Here is a 19,250-nt window from a genome sequence, read left to right as displayed (position 1 = left end):
GGGAAATCAGGGTTCATTCCAGAAAGGGAGCATAAGAAACAGCTACCACATCCAAGGAAGGCAGCAGGCATGCAAATTACCCCACTCCCGGTATCAAATATCTTAGGCTGGGTTCTCTAGAGAAAGCAAAACCAATAAAGGGTATAAATATATAGAGATTTATATCAAGGAAATGGCTTCACACAGTTGTAGAGACTGGAATGTTCCAATTTCTCACTCTGGATCCTACAACTGGCCCCTGTTCTTCTGACTTCTGGTTCTTGGGACTTGAGCTAGCAGCTTACCTGCCACCTTGCCTGTCCATCTTGGAACTTGTTGATCTTCACAGCCTGTGAGCAAGAGCCCTGCTGTCTGATCTGCTCATCTTGGGTTCACCAGCCCCTGCAGCTACATGAATCAGAAGAAGGCTCTATCCTGACCACGGACTTGGGATGTTCCAGCCTCTACAACAGTGTGAGCCATTTCCTTGATATAAATCTCTCTGTATATTATTATATTTATACACTTTACTGGTTTTGCTTCTTTAGCGAACCCAGCCTAAGTCAGTGCACCTGTGCATATAAGCATGCATGTTCATAATATGAGACCCTGTGTGAGGTGTGACCCTACGTGGGCCTCTACTACCTCTGCTTTTCCCTCCTGTCACTGGTGGCCAGCTCCTCAACACCCCCTCAAAATCAGCAAGATCTGCTCCTGCTCTCATCTCACATCCAATTGACTGATCGTCTCCTTTTCAAGAGATCTCTTCTACCCAGAGTAGAAGAGTGAAGGGTAGAAAAGTTGTATTCCCCATTGTGGCACAGCCTTTAGACTCGTGCCATTTGAGGGGGAGATTTGAGCAAGGTCTACATTTCTAGGGCAGAGGGAACCTGGGAAGGAATGGAGATGGGGCTTTTTGTCATTTCGTTTAGAGCATAGTAAGTGTTTGTGCAGGGCTTGCCGCCAATACACAGTGATTCCTAAATTTTGAAGTAGAGTCTGGAGGGCAGGGATACTGAAGAAGAGGAGGTTCAGGGAGCCAGAGCCTTCCATCTGCTGGAGGTGGTGTGGCAGAGGAAGGGGAACCCTTGATGAAGACAGAGCCCATGTTTGAACGTCCAACAAAGTGTACCCAAAAACCCAAAACTAAACCCACTGTTGTCAAGTTGATTCCTACTCACAGTGACTCCATAGAGTTTCCAAGGCTGTAAATCTCTACAGAAGCTGACTGCCACATCTTACTGTTGTGGAGCTGCTGGTGGTTTCGAATCGCCAACCTTTCAGTTAGTAGTCAATTGCTTTAACCACTACACCACCAGGGCTCCTTACAAAGTATACAGTGCTTCTCAAAATTCATTGTGCACGTAAATCACCTGAGAGTCTTTACAGAGTGCACGTTCTGCCTCAGCAGGTCTGGGTGGGGACCAAGAGTCTGCATTTCTAACAAGCTCCCAGGTGTTATTGATGGTGATACATAGCCCACACTTTGAGTAGCAAGGCTATAGAGGATGTGGCATTAGTCTACTTCTAAAGAATTAGGGGAACCTCAGTGACAGCTTTGCAGACGTTCTCCCCACTACTCCACCCTCCCACAATAAGAAGCCTCCAACAGGCTCCATATTCCAGGGAGCAAAAATCATAGGAGAGAATGTGTGAGAAGAGCTGGAATCTGGTCGTTTTTGGATTTATGGAGCAAGTTTGGTTTGCTAAATGGTATTGCAGAGGTACCACTGCTTTTTGGCTATTCAAGAGCACTTCCTGCTCTGCTTTGCATAATACTGCAATGCAGCAAATGCCAGCCAGGATACCAGCCAAATGCCCACCTACAGTCCCCATCACCATCACTGACTTCAATCCCACCATACCGGCCCCTCTTGCGTGTGTGTATGTTATTGTGGTAAATACGTGTGTAGCCAAACATTGGCTATTTCAGCATTCTTGAGATGTACAATTTGGAAATGGTGGTGTAGTAGTTAAGTGCTATGGCTGCTGACTAAAAGGTCCACAGTTCTACCCTATGGGGCAGTTCTACTCTGTCCTATAGGGTTGCCATGAGTCAAAATCAACTTGACAGCAATGGGTTTGGGTTTTTTAGGGATACATACGATTTAGCGGCATTCATTCATTCATCATGTTGTGCAACCATTGTCACCATCCTTTTCCAACATTTTCCGTCACCTTGAACAGAGGCTCCGTGACTCCTTTAAAGGAACACTTCATGAGAGCTTCCTATTAGACACTATCTCTTGGCAGATTGTGTTAGCCAGGTGGTCACAGGGACTAAGTGGAGACACAGTGAGAGAGGTGGAGGGGTGACTCCCTGCAGTCCATCAGTCCATCCCTGTGCACTGCTGCCTTTGTAAGAACTAAGGTTCAGGTGGAATGGCCCCAGAGGAAAATGGACATTTCCCCAATGCCTGTGTTCAAATGCTTCTTTAGTACTAATTGCAGAATATTTTCCCACAGCTGTAACTACTTTTATAGCTTCCACATCTGTCAACTCATTTAATCCTTACATCAGGTCTGTGAGCTCACCAGGGCAGGTGTCATTACCTACTTTTTCTCAAGTAAGAAAATAAAAGCTCAGAAATCTGTTAAGTGCACAGAACCAAGTCTGTGCCAAGAATGCCAGGAATCATGTCTCCGAACTCACCCTAATGCTCAATTCCACCACCCAACTCTGATATGTGTTGTAGTTTCCCAGGGAATGGAAATGGCCTTGGGATTCCTAACTGATGGCCTGGTATCCTGGGAAGTTGTATGCCCTGCTTTGTAAAGGTTGTATCTCCCTCAATCCTCTTCTTCTTCTAATTTTAGACCATCCAAACCATGGCGATGAAAGGCTGGGAGGATTTGGCATGCAGTTCTTGAGTTCTGCCACCTCGATTTCTTAATGTTAATTCTAGAGAAGATCTTTCTATATTATGCATTTGCCCGCCCCCTCCCCCACCCCCCCCACCCCCACCCCCACCCCCACCCTACCCCGCCACCCCCAATAAGACCCTTTCATCCTTTGAGTTGTTATCAGCAAACAAGTTTCTGTCCAAACCTGTCTGGAAAACAAGTGAGAACCAAAGTGACAGCTTCTGACCACTAGAGGGACCCCAGGCACCAGCTACAGTTTTTCTACAGCAACTTGTGCCTGAAATGACACCCATTGGTTGGAAAAAATCAGGTCAGGTGCATACCTGGCTAGGAATCCCTTTATTGTCCTACAAGCCCGTCTGTTGCCGTCAAGTCAATTCCAACTCATAGCGACCCTATAGGACTGAGTAGAACAGCCCATAGTGTTTCCAGGGAGCATCTGGTGGGTTCGAACTGCTGACTTGTTGGTTAGCAGCCGTAGCTCTTAACCAGTATGCCATCAGGGCTTCCTATTTGTCTACACACCAGGTCCTAAAGAGACTAAAGCATCCCAGTTCTGTTCCAGAGAAACCTAATTCTGGGATCCAAGCAAAGAGATTGAAATCATCACAAGTAGGAGCCAGACACCAGAGTCAAGAGCACACATTTAGTCTTGGGCTTTCAATTGAGATATTATCGTAGGGCTTTCAGAGTCTCCTAGTTGCAAATATTCTGACTCAGAGTATCTTGCATTGGATCGAAGACTATTAAAAATCGCTTCCCTGGTGATTCTGATGCACTGCCCATTTGGGGAAAGTCACTGGACTGGTGTGGGGTCTCTCCCAATAAAGAAATCCTTCTACCACATTTTCATAATTAATTTGTTATTGCCCAACCTCAGCTTGAATCCTTTCTGGAACTGTGGGCTCATTTGTCATTCCCTCTTATTCTCTTTTATGGCACCTGTTCTTTTCTCTCATAACAGTGTTGCTAATTATATGCTTATCTGTGTGTTGTAGGTGTACAATGTGTGCCTTTCATTTTAGTCCCTAAACTCCTAAAAGGCAAGACCCACCCACAATTGATATGTTCACCAATGTAAAACAAGAATACGGAGCAGTGTAACCTGTCATCATTGAGTGGATTCCAACTTATAGCAACTCTATAGGATAGAGTAGAACTGCCCAACAGGGTTTCCAAGGCTATAAATCTTTATGGAAGCAGACTGCCACATCTTTCTCCTGTGGAACAGCTGGTGGGTTCAAACCTCTGACCTTTTGGTTAACAGCTGAGTGCTTAACCACCGTGCCACTAGGGCTCCTTCCAGAGCAGAGAACATAAAAACCAGTTGCCAGGCTGCTTATGTACAACCAAACACCTTATGGGATTTGGTTCCTTAGTTTGGAGGTTTGGGGTTATGGTTTCATCCCAGTTGTTGTTGTTAGGTGCCGTTGAGTTGGTTCCGACTCACAGCGACCCTATGCACAACAGAATAAAACACTGCCTGGTCCTGTGCCATCCTTTCAGTTGTTGCTATGCTTGTGCCCATTGTTGCAGCCACTGTGTTAATCCACCTCGTTGAGGGTCTTCCTCCTTTTCGTTGACCATGTACTTTACTAAGCCTGATGTCCTTCTCCAGGGACTGATCTCTCCTGACAAAATGTCTAAAGTATGTAAGATGCAGTCTTGCCATCCTTGCCTCTAAGGAGCATTCTGGTCGTACTTCCTCCAAGACAGATTTGTTCGTTCTTTTGGCAGTCTCCGGTATATTCAATATTCTTCACCAACCCACAATTCAAAGGTGTCGATTCTTCTTCTGTCTTCCTTATTCATTGTCCAGCTCTCGCATGCATATGATGCTATTGAAAATACCATGGCTTGGGTCAGTGTGCGCCTTAGACTTCAACGTGACATCTTTGCTTTTTAACACTTTAAAGAGGCCCTTTGCAGCAGATTTGCCCATTGCAATGCGTCTTTTGGCTTCTTGATTGCTGCTTCCATGGGTGTTAATTGTGGATCCAAGTAAAATGAAATCCTTGACAAATTCAGTCTTTTCTCCATTTGTCATGATGTTTATTGACCCAGTTGTGAGGATTTTTGTTTTCTTTATTTTGAAACACAATCCATACTGAAGGCTGTGGTCTTTGATCTTCATTAGTAAGTGCTTCAAGCTCTCTTCACTTTCACCAGGTAAGGCTGTGTCATCTGCATATTGCAGGTTGTTAATGAATCTTCCTCCAATCCTGATGCCCCTTTCTTCTTCATACAGTCCAACTTAATTTGCCTAATACCCTGTTTAGTGCTTCTTTTCTACCCACTAGTTCATTGTGTGGAGCCCTGGTGGTACAGTGGTTAAGAGTTCAGCCGCTAACCAAAAGGTCAGCAGTTTGAATTCACCAGCAGCTTCTTAGAAACCCTATACTCTGTCCTATTGGGTTGTTATGAGTCAGAATCCACTTGATGGCAATGGGTTTGGTTTTTGTGGTTTTTATTTCATTGTGTAGTCTTAAAAACTTAAAAGCCATCCAAGGTACAACAATTCATCTATATTCATCTGGAGCAACAGAGGAAGAAGGAGAGTCAGGAATAGGAGGAGGAAACTGAATGCATGTCTAATTGCCTCCATGAACAACTGCCTCCTCTGCCATGAGTCCAGAAGAGCTGGATGGTGCTCAGCTACCATTACTGAAGGTTTTGATCCAAGATTCTATAGAAGAATCCTGATCAAATTGGGAAAAATGCAGGACAGAATTTCAAATTCTCATGGAATCCAGATTTTCTGGAGCTGTGGAGGCTGGATGAACTGGAAATTTTAAATAAAAAATATTCCATATATATATATACATTATATATATATCCCCTTGTATATGTATGTATGCACATATATATAGCTCAGAGTATATGTATGCACATATATTTATATAAATATGTTCATATATTTTAATTTAAAAGACTTCCACAGCCCATCCACGTTGCACAGCTTCAATTTCTGAACATTCAGCCAAACTCAGTCTCCTCGTTATTTCTTCCCGTCTAGTGTTCCTAGATCTGAAGCTACACAAATGTTCAATGCTTCTTTCACAGGACAGCTCTTCAGTTATTTAAAGACAGCTGGTTGTTTTCTACGGATCTCTGGTGGCTCAATGGTTAACTGTTTGGCTGCTAACCAAAAGGTCAGTGGTTTGAACCCACTAGCTGCTCTGTGGGAGAAGGCCTGGTGATCAGCTCCCATAAATAATACAATCTAGGAAGCACTATAGAGCAGCTCTACTCTGTCACATACAGTTGCTACGAGTCAGAATCAACTCGACGGCACACAACAACATGTTTTCTAAGGAGCTTTCGTGGCACAAATGATTAAGTGCTCAGCCACTAACTGAAAGGTTGGCAGTTAGAACCCACCCAGTGGGGCTATAGGAGAAAGAGCTTGCGATCCGCTTCAGTAAAGGTTACAGCTTAGAAAACCCTACGGAGCAATTCTACTCTGTCACATGGGGTCACTATAGGTCAAAAACAGACTCGAGGGCACCTAACAAGAACATGTTTTCTACAGTTTTTCAGTGCAGCTTCCTGCCCACCACGCAGCTCCTTCAGTCCCTCCTCTTACAAGTGGCACGGCTTCTGGCTTGCCATGATTTTGGCCAGTGCTCTAATTTGTTAGTGGCCTTTTCAACATATGGTAGCCAGAGCTGAGCCCTGTTATCCGAGTATGGCCTGTCCAGGGCAGGGGGAAGTGTGGTGCCCTCCCTTATCCTGTACACTGCGTCCTTTAATGCAGCTTGAGTCCGCATTAGCTTTTTGGCAGCCATACACACTATTGAATCATCTTTAGCCTGTGGCCAAGTGAAACCTCTAAGTCTTTTTTTTGTACAAGAACTTCTGTTGAGCCAGGTCTCTTCCATCCTGTTTTATGAAATTGATTTTTGGAAGTGCAGGTTTTGCACTCATCTCTATGAAATTTTCTTTAATTTCGGCAATTTTTACTATTCCAGCGATCTTCCTCCCCTTGCTCCTTACACACTTCCCCAAGCTTTCCACAGATCTCTGTCTACCAAGCACGAGTGTAAAATAGGCAGCCCTGTTCAGGGGCTTGATGGAGAGAAGACGCGTGGTCATACTTTTGGAAGCTTCTAGGCCGATAGGAGAGTCTGCTTCTCCCTCACCTCTTTCTCAGGTCACAGACAAAAAAGAGCCAGCTAATTTGTAAAAAGCTCTCTACTCCAGTCCTCCACACCCATTACCTCTCCTCTGAATGAAATTGGCGTTCAGCGTGCTGGCTTCCCGGATCCACTACACCCACCTTGGAAGAGCATAGAAGGACAAATTCCTTTCACTCTGGTGTCTTCCCTGTGCATCTGCACATAAAGAACCTTCCTGACATGACAGGGAGGCAGAACCATTCACTTACTAGGGGCTTTGTCATTTGTTCAGGGTCTTTGGCTGTGAGCTAGAGGCCTGAACTGAAAAGTCTAAGTGGCTGAGGGCTTTGTGCATTTTTTTTGTGTGGCTTGGGATGCAAAATTATTCAGAATTGTTGAGAAAAGGTTTGAGACATCCCAAGGACCAAATAAAGAAAGGAGACAGGAGGGACACACTGATATCTACAACTGTGTCTGATTTCTCTGTCTGCCAGTACTTCTCACAGTGTCTTGAACTTAGTAGGTGATCAATAAACACCTTAAATGAGATAAATTGTACATTCCAAAGTGTCTTAAAAGGAGCCCTGGTGGTGCAGTGGTTAAGCGCTCAGCTGCTAACAAAAAGGCTGGGGGTTCAAACCCACCAGCAGCTCTGTGGGATAAAGATGTGGCAATATGCTTCCATAAAGATTTACAGCCTTGGAAACCCTATAGGGCTATTCTACTCTGTCCCATTGGGTCGCTATGACTTGGAATTGACTTAATGGTAACAAGTAGGTACCTTAAAAATGTCTCTGAATGTTATAAATGGTTACTTTGTTTGGCTGCTAACTGAAAGGTTGAAGGTTCAAGTCCCTCCAGAGGTGCCTTGGAAAAAAGATCTGAAGATCTATTTCTGAAAAAAAATCTCCCAACAACCCTATACAGTACAGCTCTACTCTGACCTCCATGGGGTTGCCATGAATCTGGGTTGCCAGGAGTTGGGGTTCATTGGACAGCAACTGGTTTAAGTGCCTTAAAGAGTTAACTGGTTCAAATACCCAGAAATGCAAAGAGATAAATTGCCACAGGGGGGCAGAAGAAGCCAGAAGGTGAAAGAAAAAATCAGAACTTAGAAATCAGGAAGGGGTGAGGGGGGAGGAAGCTTTAACTGGGCCTAAAGAGGAGGAGGAAGGGTAACTGGAAATAAATAACCGGGACACAGGGATGACTCTTAGATGTCTGAGTGTGATGAAATCTGAGGAGGTGGCTGGACTCCAGATTTGATTCTGAGCCAACGGAAGCCTTTGGCTCCTAGAACTCCGGAGTAGGGGGAGGGTGGGAGGGGTCCCCTGTGACTCATTTTTCCTCAAGTAAAGATGAAAAAATGACAGCCCTTCCCAGCTTTCCCCTGCTGTCCAAAGTCTAGCAGTACCCTGAAGGGGGGCAAAAAAACTTTTCCCTCTAACTCAGGAACTGTGGCAAAGTCCCCCAGCTCCAGTCAGCTTTAAGTTGACACAGAAAATAGGTTCACAGGCCAAAATCTTGTGCTAACTAATAGTCATCCAGTCTCCTCAGCCCGCGAGTGGTTGAATTGCATGGGAGGGCCTAGGGAGAGGACAAAGCCCAGAGGTAAGTGATCTGACGGTTTCACTGCAGTAATTATTTGCTTACTTACTCCTCTTCCCCAGTGGAAGGTGAACCCTGCAGAGTAGGGAGCCACGCTTTATTCATAAGGAATTAATTAATTAACTTGTGTATTTAACGAACATTTACTGAGCTCTGACTATGTGCCAGTCACAAAAAGAAACATTTCTTGCATTCTTGGAGTTTATTTTCTGGCAATGGAAAGAGGCAGTGGACAAACAATATGCTAGCAAGCAAGGCAATTTGAGTGTGTGATAAATGCTACCATGGAGACATCACAGGAAAATTGGCAGAGAATAAATGGGTGCATAGGGTGGCTAGGGTGCTGCATCCCATTGGCTAGTCATCGGGCAGGTAATATTTGCATTGACACCCAAAAGATGAAAGGGCACCAAACCAAAAACCAAACCAAACCCAGAGCCGTCGAGCCGATTGCAACTTATAGCAACTTTTATAGGACAGAGTAGAACTGTCCCATAGAGTTTCCAAGGAGCGCCTAGCAGATTAAAACTGCTGACACTTTGGTTAGCAGCCGTAGCACTTAACCACTATGCCACCAGGGTTTCCGACAGGGCACCAGTCACATCAATAATACAGGAAAGAGCCTTCCAGTTAGAGGGGATGACAAGTGCAGAGGCCCTGGAGTGGAAAAGAGACTTGCTCATTCGAGGAACAGAAAAGTTGCCACTGAGGCTACAGCTTAGTGGGCATGGGAGAGACATAGGAAGTCCAATCAGGCAATTAAGTCCAGTTAGGCAGTGTGAATGCATTTGGATTTAACTCTAAGTTCAACTGGGAGGAACTAAATGCCAAATTTGTGGTGTAATATTATATTGTCCTAAAGACACACTCCATAACTTTCATCAGATTTCCAAGAGGCCAATGAGCCTCGCTCCCCCCCCCCCCCAAAAAACTTAATAATACCTGTTTTAGAGGGAGAAGACAAATGCCATTCCCTTTAGAAAGACACGGTTTGGAGCTACATACGTAGTATTCTTCCAGGACACGGAGAACTACCCAAGAAAAAAGTACGAACAATTCTTCTTGGTGGGCAAAGGGTGGGACTTGTGATTTTATCTGGGAACTCTTGGGGGATAGGCAACTTTAAAGATCCCTGGGAAGTGCAAACTATTTGCACTCAACTACTAACCTAAAGGTTGGTGGTTCGAACCCACCCAGCATCTCTGCAGAAAAAGGGCCTGACGATCTGCTTCTTTAAAAATTATAGCCAAGAAAACCCTGTGGAGCAGTTCTGCTCTGTAGCACTTGAGGACACCATAAGTTGGAATCAGCTTGATGGCAGTGGGTTTGGTCTTGGTTTTAGGCAATTTTAAAGAGACTGAAGAGTCCCCAAATGTGGTAGGAACATGTAAGGGAAGGTGGAGAGAAGTGGGAAAGTTGGGTCTTTTATGCTAGAGAGCAGGTTTGCGAACAACCAGACAATGAATTAGAAGTATTTGCAAATTACAGGGACTTTGTCCTTTCATTTACACAACTGTGTCTAAAAAGTTTTGTAAATCCAACTGTGACATAAAGATACCGATATATCCCCCTAAAGCAATGTCCGCAAAGTCCTCGACACCAACTTTCCAGAGGCCTGTCACCTGGAGACTTCCTCTTCCCTTTACCAGATAGTTACAGAAAAGATGACAGCTAGCATGCATTTTTGCTGAGAAAAGTTTGCATTTTCTCAATCCTCCCATTCCCCTGCACCCTTCCTGCCCAAATCACCTAGAAGACGTTTAGAGACGATTTGGAGGGACTTGGACTTGTTAATTAACCTAAACAGTCACATTCGTCTGCAAGGTGCATTATTGTTAATTAAAACTGCGATTCTCCTTGTGCCCAGACGGCGGGCTGCGGTTGTCAGAACAATTAGATAGCATACGATGGTTTTCATGCAAATCCCTGGCAATTAGAGTTGGCAATGAGTTGGGTTTGAAATCCCAGTGAAGTTCTCAATCAGAATTCCTCTGAGGGTGGCTGCAGGAGGAAAGTGATGATGGGGTTGGGGAAAAGGGAGATGAGGGGCAGATAAAAGGGTGTAGGGGCCAGGTATTTGTTTTTTAAACCCTCCCGGAGTTTCAATCTGATATTCAAGGTTTCCTCCAGAAATAAGTCTCTCTCCTAAAAGATGCAATGCAAATTGACTTTCCCCAGGGCTTCCTGTGCTACCAAGTGCTTGCCTTACTGGTTCTCATCTTTCTGAGAGGCTTTTTTTCTTTAGCCAAGAGGTCCAGTAACTCATACACAGCTAAGTCCCTGCCAGCCCTCAGATTAAATTCTCAAGGGTTCTAAGGAAACAAGATTTGTATTCCCGAGAGATTGCAGAAAAGATGCCAGATTCAGGCCAGTTTTGGAGCGGTTAGTGGCATGTAGTGGATTCAATGGACAAGGGTGACGGTACCCCGAGAAAGCCTTGGAGAAATGGCTGAGATCAAGATTAGAAGAAAGGAAGATCTATCCAACTACAGTGCAGATAATGACAGGGAAAAGCAGACCCTTGAAGGGATAGGGCAAAGCCCGTGGGGGTGGGAATAAGGAGGAGATAACTGGGGTAAGACTGTTTCCAACTCACCCCTGCCTGACCTCTTATCAGCTGCTGACTTCTGCCCCCTCTTTTCCTTTGTGAAGGATGTGATAACTGTTGGGTTATTACCCAGGAGCCTGGGTTTTCTCTAACTCAACTGAGTGAGGAGGGATTTCTATCTGGAAGTGCAGGACAGGAAGTAGATAAAATGACCCCAGTAGTCTGAAATTAAGCCTGGCCTGTGGCAGGTTGATGCTGAAAGATTCAGAAAGGAGAAAACACTCTCTCCTCCCCCTCAACTAGGTCAGCCAGGATTTTGTAAGGGAGGAGGGCAACATCTGGTAGGATTGAGAAAGTCATCAGCGGCTGGAGGGGGAATTTTGAGAAGAGGCTGAAGAGGGAATAGAAGAAAAAGAAGACGTGGGGACCCATTCATGAACTGTGGTTGGAGGCTTTATCATAATTTTGGGTTGTAAATTGTTTCCTTTTTTCTCATTTTCCCCACTTTCCACTTCAGAATGTCTTCCTCATCTCCATCGGTCTCTAGCCCTGCCTTTCAATTTATGGTGCACCAATCAGCATCCAACCTGGTTGTTGCTAAGAAACAGGAGGTGGGGGATTTAGAGGTTTTGTCACAGCACCCACCCAGGAAAATTCTCTGAACCTTTCATACCCCTTTTCTGGGATACCCTAACTCATCTCTGCTCCTCTCCTGGACTCTCCTGTTTATCCCCAAGCCCAAAGAGTTGAGCAGGGGCATCTTAGGGGAGAAACCAGGTAAAGCACGTCTTTGACAAATGGAAAGATCGAATGTGGATTCAGATAGATAATGGGAAGCAGTCTCTCAAGTTTCCTCAGCCTTTAACTGGATTTGAGGGAGGAACGTGTGTGTGCGTGTGTGTGAGTGAGTGTGAGTGTGTGTGTGTATGGCATTGTGAGGAGAGGGTGCACTTTTTGGTGGTAGTAGAAGTTGTTCCCTGTATGAGGAGGGGCTTCCTCATTGCCCTTCCAGTCATCACTTAACCTCAGCTGTGTAGGGTTGAGAAAAACCTCCAAGGTCATGATTAAGCAGCCAGAGAATCAGGGGGTCTTGGGGAAAGGAATGCACAGGATGTAGGGGTGCAGCATGCAAAGTAGAAGGAAAGATTTGTGCATTCCCAATCTGCATTAGTTTATTTCAAGAGCTGAAGTTGAAGGAGAAAATGGGGTGATTCCAAGCAGAAGATGAATCAAAACAGCACCCTCCCCCCACTTTTCTCCACCTTTTTCAAATTTTTATATTTTCTTCCCTCTACACATCCTACACAGAAAAGACTAAGCAAATAGATCAGGGAAAAGAGAACTCGCTTGGGTAAGAAGTGAGTCATAAATGCTGATTCCTTATCCTGAGTACAGGGATGGGGTGCAGAATAAAGGGAGGGCAGGGGCTGGGAGAGGTCACAGCACAGACACGGGTATATGCAGTTCAAAAACTGACAGAGATGCAGGCACACACGAAGACCTACATTATTACATACGTGCATCTAACATGAATATAGGTTCTAACAGATCAAGATGTGCGCACACACACACACACACATACTCACACATGGAAATTAGGGCAATGGTGAGGAATAAGCCTTGGAGAGATGACTCCTCGGAAGTGGCTTTTAGAATTCTCTTGATACATTCCCTGGACTAAGTAAAATTTCCGGAATGATTCTCCTCAGCTTCCCTGCCACCACTTTGATCTCTACACAAGCCAACAGATGTCTGTCAGGGAAATAGAAGGCAGAGAGGAAGGCTGGGCAGGCCGTCCAGGGGAGGGGAAATTGTGCTCTGAACTTCATCTTCACTCTTCTTCTTGCTCCAGTTTCTATCCCTATTCCACTTGCTCCCTGTAGCTTCTCTTCTTTCTTTACCTGCTAAGCCATCTCTTCTAGTTTCTTAGGTTTAGTTGTTACCTTGATGCCCTAGTCCCTGTTCTATTCCCTCTTGAGATGGCAGTAACCTCACACCTCAAGAGAACATCTGTGCACCCTGAGGGTGTTAGTACCTCACTCACTTTCTCCCCAAGCCAGCCAGAGAAACAGACTCTGACAGGAAGTCTGGTGTGAAATGTCTCTCTTTCCCCCATTCTCCATCCTCTCTTCTTCATCCCCAGAAAAAAAGAGAAACCATCCACTTCATAAAAGCAACATACACTTTAATTCAGGTTGACAGGAGGAGTGAGAGCTAGGATTTGCTTCCAAGGGTGCCCACATGAGAAGACTGTCTTCCATGGAGGGGCAGGGAGAGAAAGGAAGTGTGGACAGTCCTGTGGCAGAAAAAGGCCAGGAGCAGGGGTGTAGCCACACAGTGCAAGGTGGCCAGGGCTTCTGCCAGTTGCAGCAGCAAGTCCAGGATCTGCTGGGCTAAACATGTTTGCAAGGGCAAGGTCCCGGACCTCACCAGGGTGTCAAATCCCAGAATCACCCCATGAGGCCACCAAAAACTGAACCATACCCACAGAATATCAACCCAGGGGCCTGGCCCCCTGCCGAATACCTTTTTCAGCCCCTTGGCTCCTACCAAACCCAGTGGTAACAAGAAGAAGATGGCAAAACAGACTGCAGAATGTATGCACTGCAAAGTCCCCAGCCCCCTGCTGTATGCCAGGGTGCAGAGTCCTTGGGAAGTGTCGCTGGCCAAAGTGATTGGCAGTGCCAACAGGGCAGCCGTGCCCCAAAGTCCCACAGTGAGCACCAGGGTGTGGCTTGAGACCTGGCTTGCATCCAGCTTGGGGCCCAGGCAGGCCCGGCATCCTATCAGCAGAGCCTGGGCAAAGGCTGATCCATACCAGACTGAGTGGCCCAGGCGGCACAAGGCAGTGCTGTGGGAGCTGCTGATCCCTGGTGCCAGAATGGGCACCACTACACTGAAGAGGGCACTGCCCACAGCCAACTGTACCAAGATAGGCCGACCACGGCAGAGCTCCCAGTGGAAAAGGGGTCTGAGAAATGCAAGGAGGGCAGTCCCACTAGCTAGGATCCCCAGGATGCTGGCCATGATGAAGAAGGGCAGTGAGGAGTCGTCGAGCAGGTTACAGGAGTGGCAGGGAGCAGCTGCTTGCAGGCTGGGGTCGTTGTAGTCCAATGAGTCATAAGTCATATTCCACTCATAGTTTTCAAAGGAAAACTTACTTGAGTTATCATCGACGGAGGAGGTAACCTGGAGAACATACCCAGAGGGGCAATCAGAGCATCCAGACACCCAGCTTACCCTCCGAAGGGTCTCCTGGGATCTGAGCGGAAGGTGGGAGTAGAGGACAGAGGGGAAGCTGGGGTTGGGAGAACATGGAGCTGGAGAAGTTTGCACAGTTGAGCTGGCAGAAGAGGGCAAAGCAGAGAGACTCAGGACCAGAAGAACAAAGAGATACAGAAAGGCCAGGGAAGGGGTTGTGAATAGGCCTGGAAAAGCAGGGGAAGATCAGAGAGGAAGGATAATGAGGGGATTGGGTGGGCATGGATGAAAGGGCAATGAAGACAATAATAGGTGACCTAAGAGACTGAGACAAGATGAAGAGAAGGAAAAAGATTCTTAAAAGTGGGAGAACAATGGGGGAAGGAATAAGAAACAAGAGAAAAGGGAAGAGGTATAAAGACCTGAGGGATAAACAGTCAGGGAATGGAGGGCAAGGAGGTAGGTGTTTGTTGGGCTGTCCCCTACACTCACCGGGTGCAGACAGTTCCCCATGGCACTGCTAGGCTCAGGGCAGGCAGAGAGAAGGGCTGGGACTGCACTGTCCGTGGCTGTGTTTCCAAGATAAGTGCCAAGGACTAATGAGGACCATCAGGTTCTGGGCAGGGCCAAGAGGTGGGTGGTGGGGGGGAGCATTCAGGAAGCCTTAACTCCACACCCACAGCCTTGCCTGCCTAAGCCTCATTCCTACATGGGGCACTGGCCCCGAGTTTCCTGTTTTCAGGTTGGAATCTACTGGTTGAAACCTGCACTCAGGAAAGGAAAAAGGTGGGGACTAGAAAGTGGGTATGTTCCCAAAGGTGGAGAGGGTAGAAAGAGCTGGAAGGGGATGCTGAAAAGCCACGGGGCTTTCCAGCAGGAAGGGATTTTTCAAGCACAAGGAAGGAAGAGGAGGTCAGGGGTGAAGAATGAGACAGGGGTAAGAGAGGTGCTGGGAAGTTGGAGTGAAAGGGCAGCTGATGACTCTCACTGCTCCTCCATGCCCTTGAAGTTGATACAAGGAAAGGCAGATGATTCAACAACTATGTGTTTTGGGACGGTATCAGTGGGCACTTGTGGTTGGATCCATATGATGCTGACAACCTGAGATGTATATGGGTGGGTGTAAGCTCTCTGTGTGTATCAGTTTGGGTATAAGAATGTATGTGTATGTGTGTGTGTTTGTGTGTGTGTGTGTGTGTGTGTTGTTCATTTGTCCAAGAAAGCATGGAATGTTTTAATCCCGATTCTGCCAAAGAGTTTCAGTCCCATGCCTGGAGCTAGGGTAGGGAGTGACAAGTGAGCCTGAGAGCAAAGAACCACAGATCCAGGTGCAAAAATTACCTGAGAGATGTGTTTCCCTTTTCTCCCAGGACATTAGCTCAAGTTTTAGGTTCAACCTGAGGGAGATTAGAGAGTGAGGTTGCGGAGAATCTGGTGAAGTTTTCCAGGAGTGGTTCCCACTTCCGTCTCAACCTTCTTCAACCTTGCCTGGCAGAGGACTGGGGGGGGGGTGGAGGCAGTCAGGTGCCCCATGCCCAGTCACTCTCTGGGAAGCAAGGGCCTAGTGAAAGGTAGGCGGGGTAGGGAGACTAGATATTCTCTCCCACAAGAGTTATATTTTTCCCACACAGAGATACCCTTGGGTGGGTGGCATGGCGAAGGACACGTCGCCCCTTGAGGTATCAGGTGCAGGGCACACCAGGGGAACAGCAGTCGTGAGAGCAGCAAAAAGGAGGCAGCCAAACGACACGGATAATCCAGATATATTGAGGGTGGCCCCTCTGAGATTAGCACAGGAGAGTTAGAAAGATTATAAAGATACACGATCCCCTCCCTGCTCCCTTCCCCCCACCCACCCACAGACAGACACACACAGCACAAAGGCCCCTCGCTCCCCCGCCCCCCGTACAAATATGGCTTCTGTGTAATATGGACAGAGTGGTTCAGCTTGAAGAGGAAAAGTTGTTTTCCCAAAAGCAGGTGCTGGGAGACAGGGAGCTCAACAGGCCTGGGTCCCAGGCTCCCTTGCTGCTGTTAGAGGAGGGGGCCCTGGCTCGGGTAAGGGGCTGCCTATGGCGCCCAGGGCCCTAACCAGTGGCTGGAAGATTCACAGCGGTATTACCTGAACTGAGGGGGTGGGCAGATCTGCTGGAGTGCAGCTGCCCCTGTTTTGCACGCCCATTTGTCAGAGCAAGGAGGACACGCTGGAGGATGGTGAGAGCAATGCCAAGGGGCATCCTGGGTCTGAGGGGGGCAGGCCGGCTGGGACAGGGAGGGGGAGCAACCTCATCTCCACGGCAACCAGCTCCAGGCCAGGAAGGGAAGACAGAAAATCAAAAGCAGGGGTGGGGATGGGAAGGAGACAGGGGGTTTCACTCCCAGCCCTCAACTCACTGGGTAGAGAGTATGGGAAATTTCAGGGTCAGTGCCAGGGAGAGGCCTGGGGGTGCATAGAAGAGGCTGTGGCACTGACTCCATGGTTCGGAGATGGGAAAATGAGGGAGGGGTTGAGTGCTCTGTGTTTGGGGGAGAGGTGGGATGGAAAATTGACCAGAAACACATCCTGGGACTCCTTTCTCCAAGACAAATGGGCAGTGGGAGTAGCATGGAATATACCAGGTTAGAGCAACATCCCAGGTGAGGTACCTGACTAGGAATTCTCCACGCCTGAAGCCCTCTTTCATCTGTCCCCACAGCCCCAGCCACCTGCCCAGGACCCAGACTCTTGTCCCTCCTCCTCAGTCTCTGTCGCAAACACACACACACACACGCACACACACACTTTCAGACACTCATAGAGTTCACATTATTTCCTTAGTTTGGGCCGGAAACAGCTCAGTGCAGTGAAGCTCCTTTTAGTATTCTTTGTTGTTATATCTGCCTGGCTTCTGAGGGAGGAAGAGCTAAGGGCTGGCTTAGGGGGTGCAGGGTGGCACAGATGGGGAGGAGGAGTTGCCGAGCAATGCCATGAGAAGAGTGGTTGCCGTGCAACAATCCAGGGCCTGGGAAAGAGTGAGGGGCCCTTGGCAGGGAAGCATATGCAGTCCGGGCCCCAGAGCAGCACCTCTCCACAGCTGATGTAGAAGGAACTGCAGCCACGCTCTGCTCTCCCCCAAGGGCAGTTCCTGGGAAGAGCGCCTGTCACCCATCCATTGTGGGGTGAGGGGCCAGCAGGTCAGTCTCTGCCATCCTTCCACTACCCCTTCTTGCAGGGGCCTGGATCCTCTCCGTGCCCAAGCTCTGGGTGCCTGCATGGCTACAGGTCACATCTCCATTCACCTTCCCCTGATGGTGAAGCAGAGTGTTGGGTGGCCCGTACCTCCGTGTTCATAGCTCACCGTTTGTGACTATCAAAAGAAATGCCACCTCTGGCTCCTGCTCACAACCCTCCGGCTCCCGGGGAAGTCTGGGGCAGCTGCACCCTTATAGAGGGTGGAGGGCTGGCAAAAGCCCCTCCCCCCCCCCCCACCAAACGAGCCTGTTCCTTTACCTTTCCTAACCCATCCACCTTCACTCTCCCCGTAACACTACAGTTTTTTTCCTTCCTCACCCCAGGGCCCCTGCCCCTCCAGCCTGGAGACAGATTTGATTTGGGATTGTTACAAAAATAATAATAACCCAAACGCAGAGAAGCCACGGAAAGGGCCGAGGGCAGCCCTCCCCTCCCCCCCGCCCTCCTCCCTCCCCATTCCAAACCTAGTACAAAACCGCACCCAAAGCAGACATTCTGTACAGGGGGTGGGTGGGCCGGGGAGCAAGCGGGAGGGGCGGCCCTGGGGTCGCTCTGTACAAGTCCGGGTTGGTGACGGCCCCAGCAGTCCCCATGGGGCCCCTGGGGGGGCACAGGAAGTAGGCGGGCACCCCTAGATGAAATATTCCTTCTTGTCATCCCCGCCCGATTGCCCGCCTTCTGCGTTGATGATGGCCGTGTCTGCATCCGGGGCATCGTCAGAGCCTTTCGCCTCGTGTGTCAGGTAGGTTCCTGGATAGAGATAGAGGCTGCTCTTTTCAGGAGCAGCTTCCAAACCTTTGAAGCCCACCCTACCCACTTTCCTGCCCTCCCACCACCCACACAGTGCTCAAGCATCCTGTCTATAGCTTAGTGCTTTCTTCCGCCCTACCTTGCCTAATTTGCATTTTGTTTCTCTTCCTTCATCTGACCACACCCTAATGAATTAATGAATCTTGCCCTGAACCAGAATCTCATCTAAAATACAGGCAAAAATGAAAAAACGGTGTGTGTGTGAGCGTATATGGGTGAGTGTGTATGTGTGTGACTGTGAGAATGTATGTATATGTGAGCGTGTGAGAAAGTGTGTTGTAAGTGTATGTCTGTGTGTGTTGTGTATGTGTGAGTGTGTGAGAGCATGTGTGTGTATGTGAGAAAATGGGTGAGTGTGTATGTGTGAGTGTGTATGAGTCTGTGAATGCACATAAGGTGTGAAAGGGAAACTGCTATGTCAAGCTTCATAAGCAATGCAACTGAGATCCAGCTAGCATTTGACCAGCCCATGCAATCAGGCTCCTGGCTGGAGTAATAACAGGGAAGTCTGAGAGAAAGGAATGTGGAGAGAGGGGATATGGCATACAGACAGGCAGGTAAAAAGAGAGGAAAGAAAAGAGATGGGTGTGGGGACAGGGGTGAGACCCAAGTGGAAGGAAAACAAGGCTAAATGGATAGAAACGAAGAAGGTGCTGGGAGGAATGGGATGGAGCTGCAGAGTTGCAGGGAGCTTTCAGCCTTACGGCGGGAGACCCTGGACTCAGAGCAGCATGGAGCAGCAGCTGACTTGAGTGGGATGGCTGATTTCACTTGGATGATCACCAAGTGACCAAGCTTTACTGCGGGGCTGTTGGTGCTCAGTTGTTATCAGGTTAGCAAGAGTGGGGTTGACTGCATTCTTGACTCTTTCTCAAACATTCCGAGGAGT

At 47.7% G+C, this 19,250-nt stretch overlaps 2 protein-coding genes across 3 annotated transcripts in view; both read right to left on the bottom strand.

Moving 5' to 3' along the window:
• Positions 1-13,286: 13,286 nt before the first annotated feature.
• Positions 13,287-17,981, bottom strand: ACKR1 (atypical chemokine receptor 1 (Duffy blood group)). Its single transcript, XM_064282781.1, has 2 exons — positions 14,812-17,981; positions 13,287-14,307 (listed from the first exon to the last, which is right to left on the bottom strand). The coding sequence occupies exons 1-2, from the start codon at positions 14,830-14,832 to the stop codon at positions 13,333-13,335; spliced, it is 996 nt and encodes a 331-aa protein (XP_064138851.1). The 5' UTR covers positions 14,833-17,981; the 3' UTR covers positions 13,287-13,332.
• Positions 17,982-18,010: 29 nt separating this feature from the next.
• Positions 18,011-19,250, bottom strand: part of CADM3 (cell adhesion molecule 3) — a 31,481-nt gene continuing 30,241 nt past the window's right edge. Inside the window, exon 10 of one of the 2 annotated variants that reach the window (XM_064282780.1) lies at positions 18,011-18,301. In XM_064282780.1, coding sequence (XP_064138850.1) covers positions 18,183-18,301 — 119 coding nt within the window. In that variant the 3' untranslated portion in view covers positions 18,011-18,182. The remainder of the gene's footprint in view (positions 18,302-19,250) is intronic. The other variant, XM_064282779.1, reaches the window with a different exon arrangement.

The sequence above is a fragment of the Loxodonta africana genome, chromosome 3 (genome assembly GCF_030014295.1).
Source record: "Loxodonta africana isolate mLoxAfr1 chromosome 3, mLoxAfr1.hap2, whole genome shotgun sequence".
NCBI lineage: Eukaryota > Metazoa > Chordata > Mammalia > Proboscidea > Elephantidae > Loxodonta > Loxodonta africana.
This window is presented reverse-complemented; position numbering and strand designations above follow the sequence as displayed.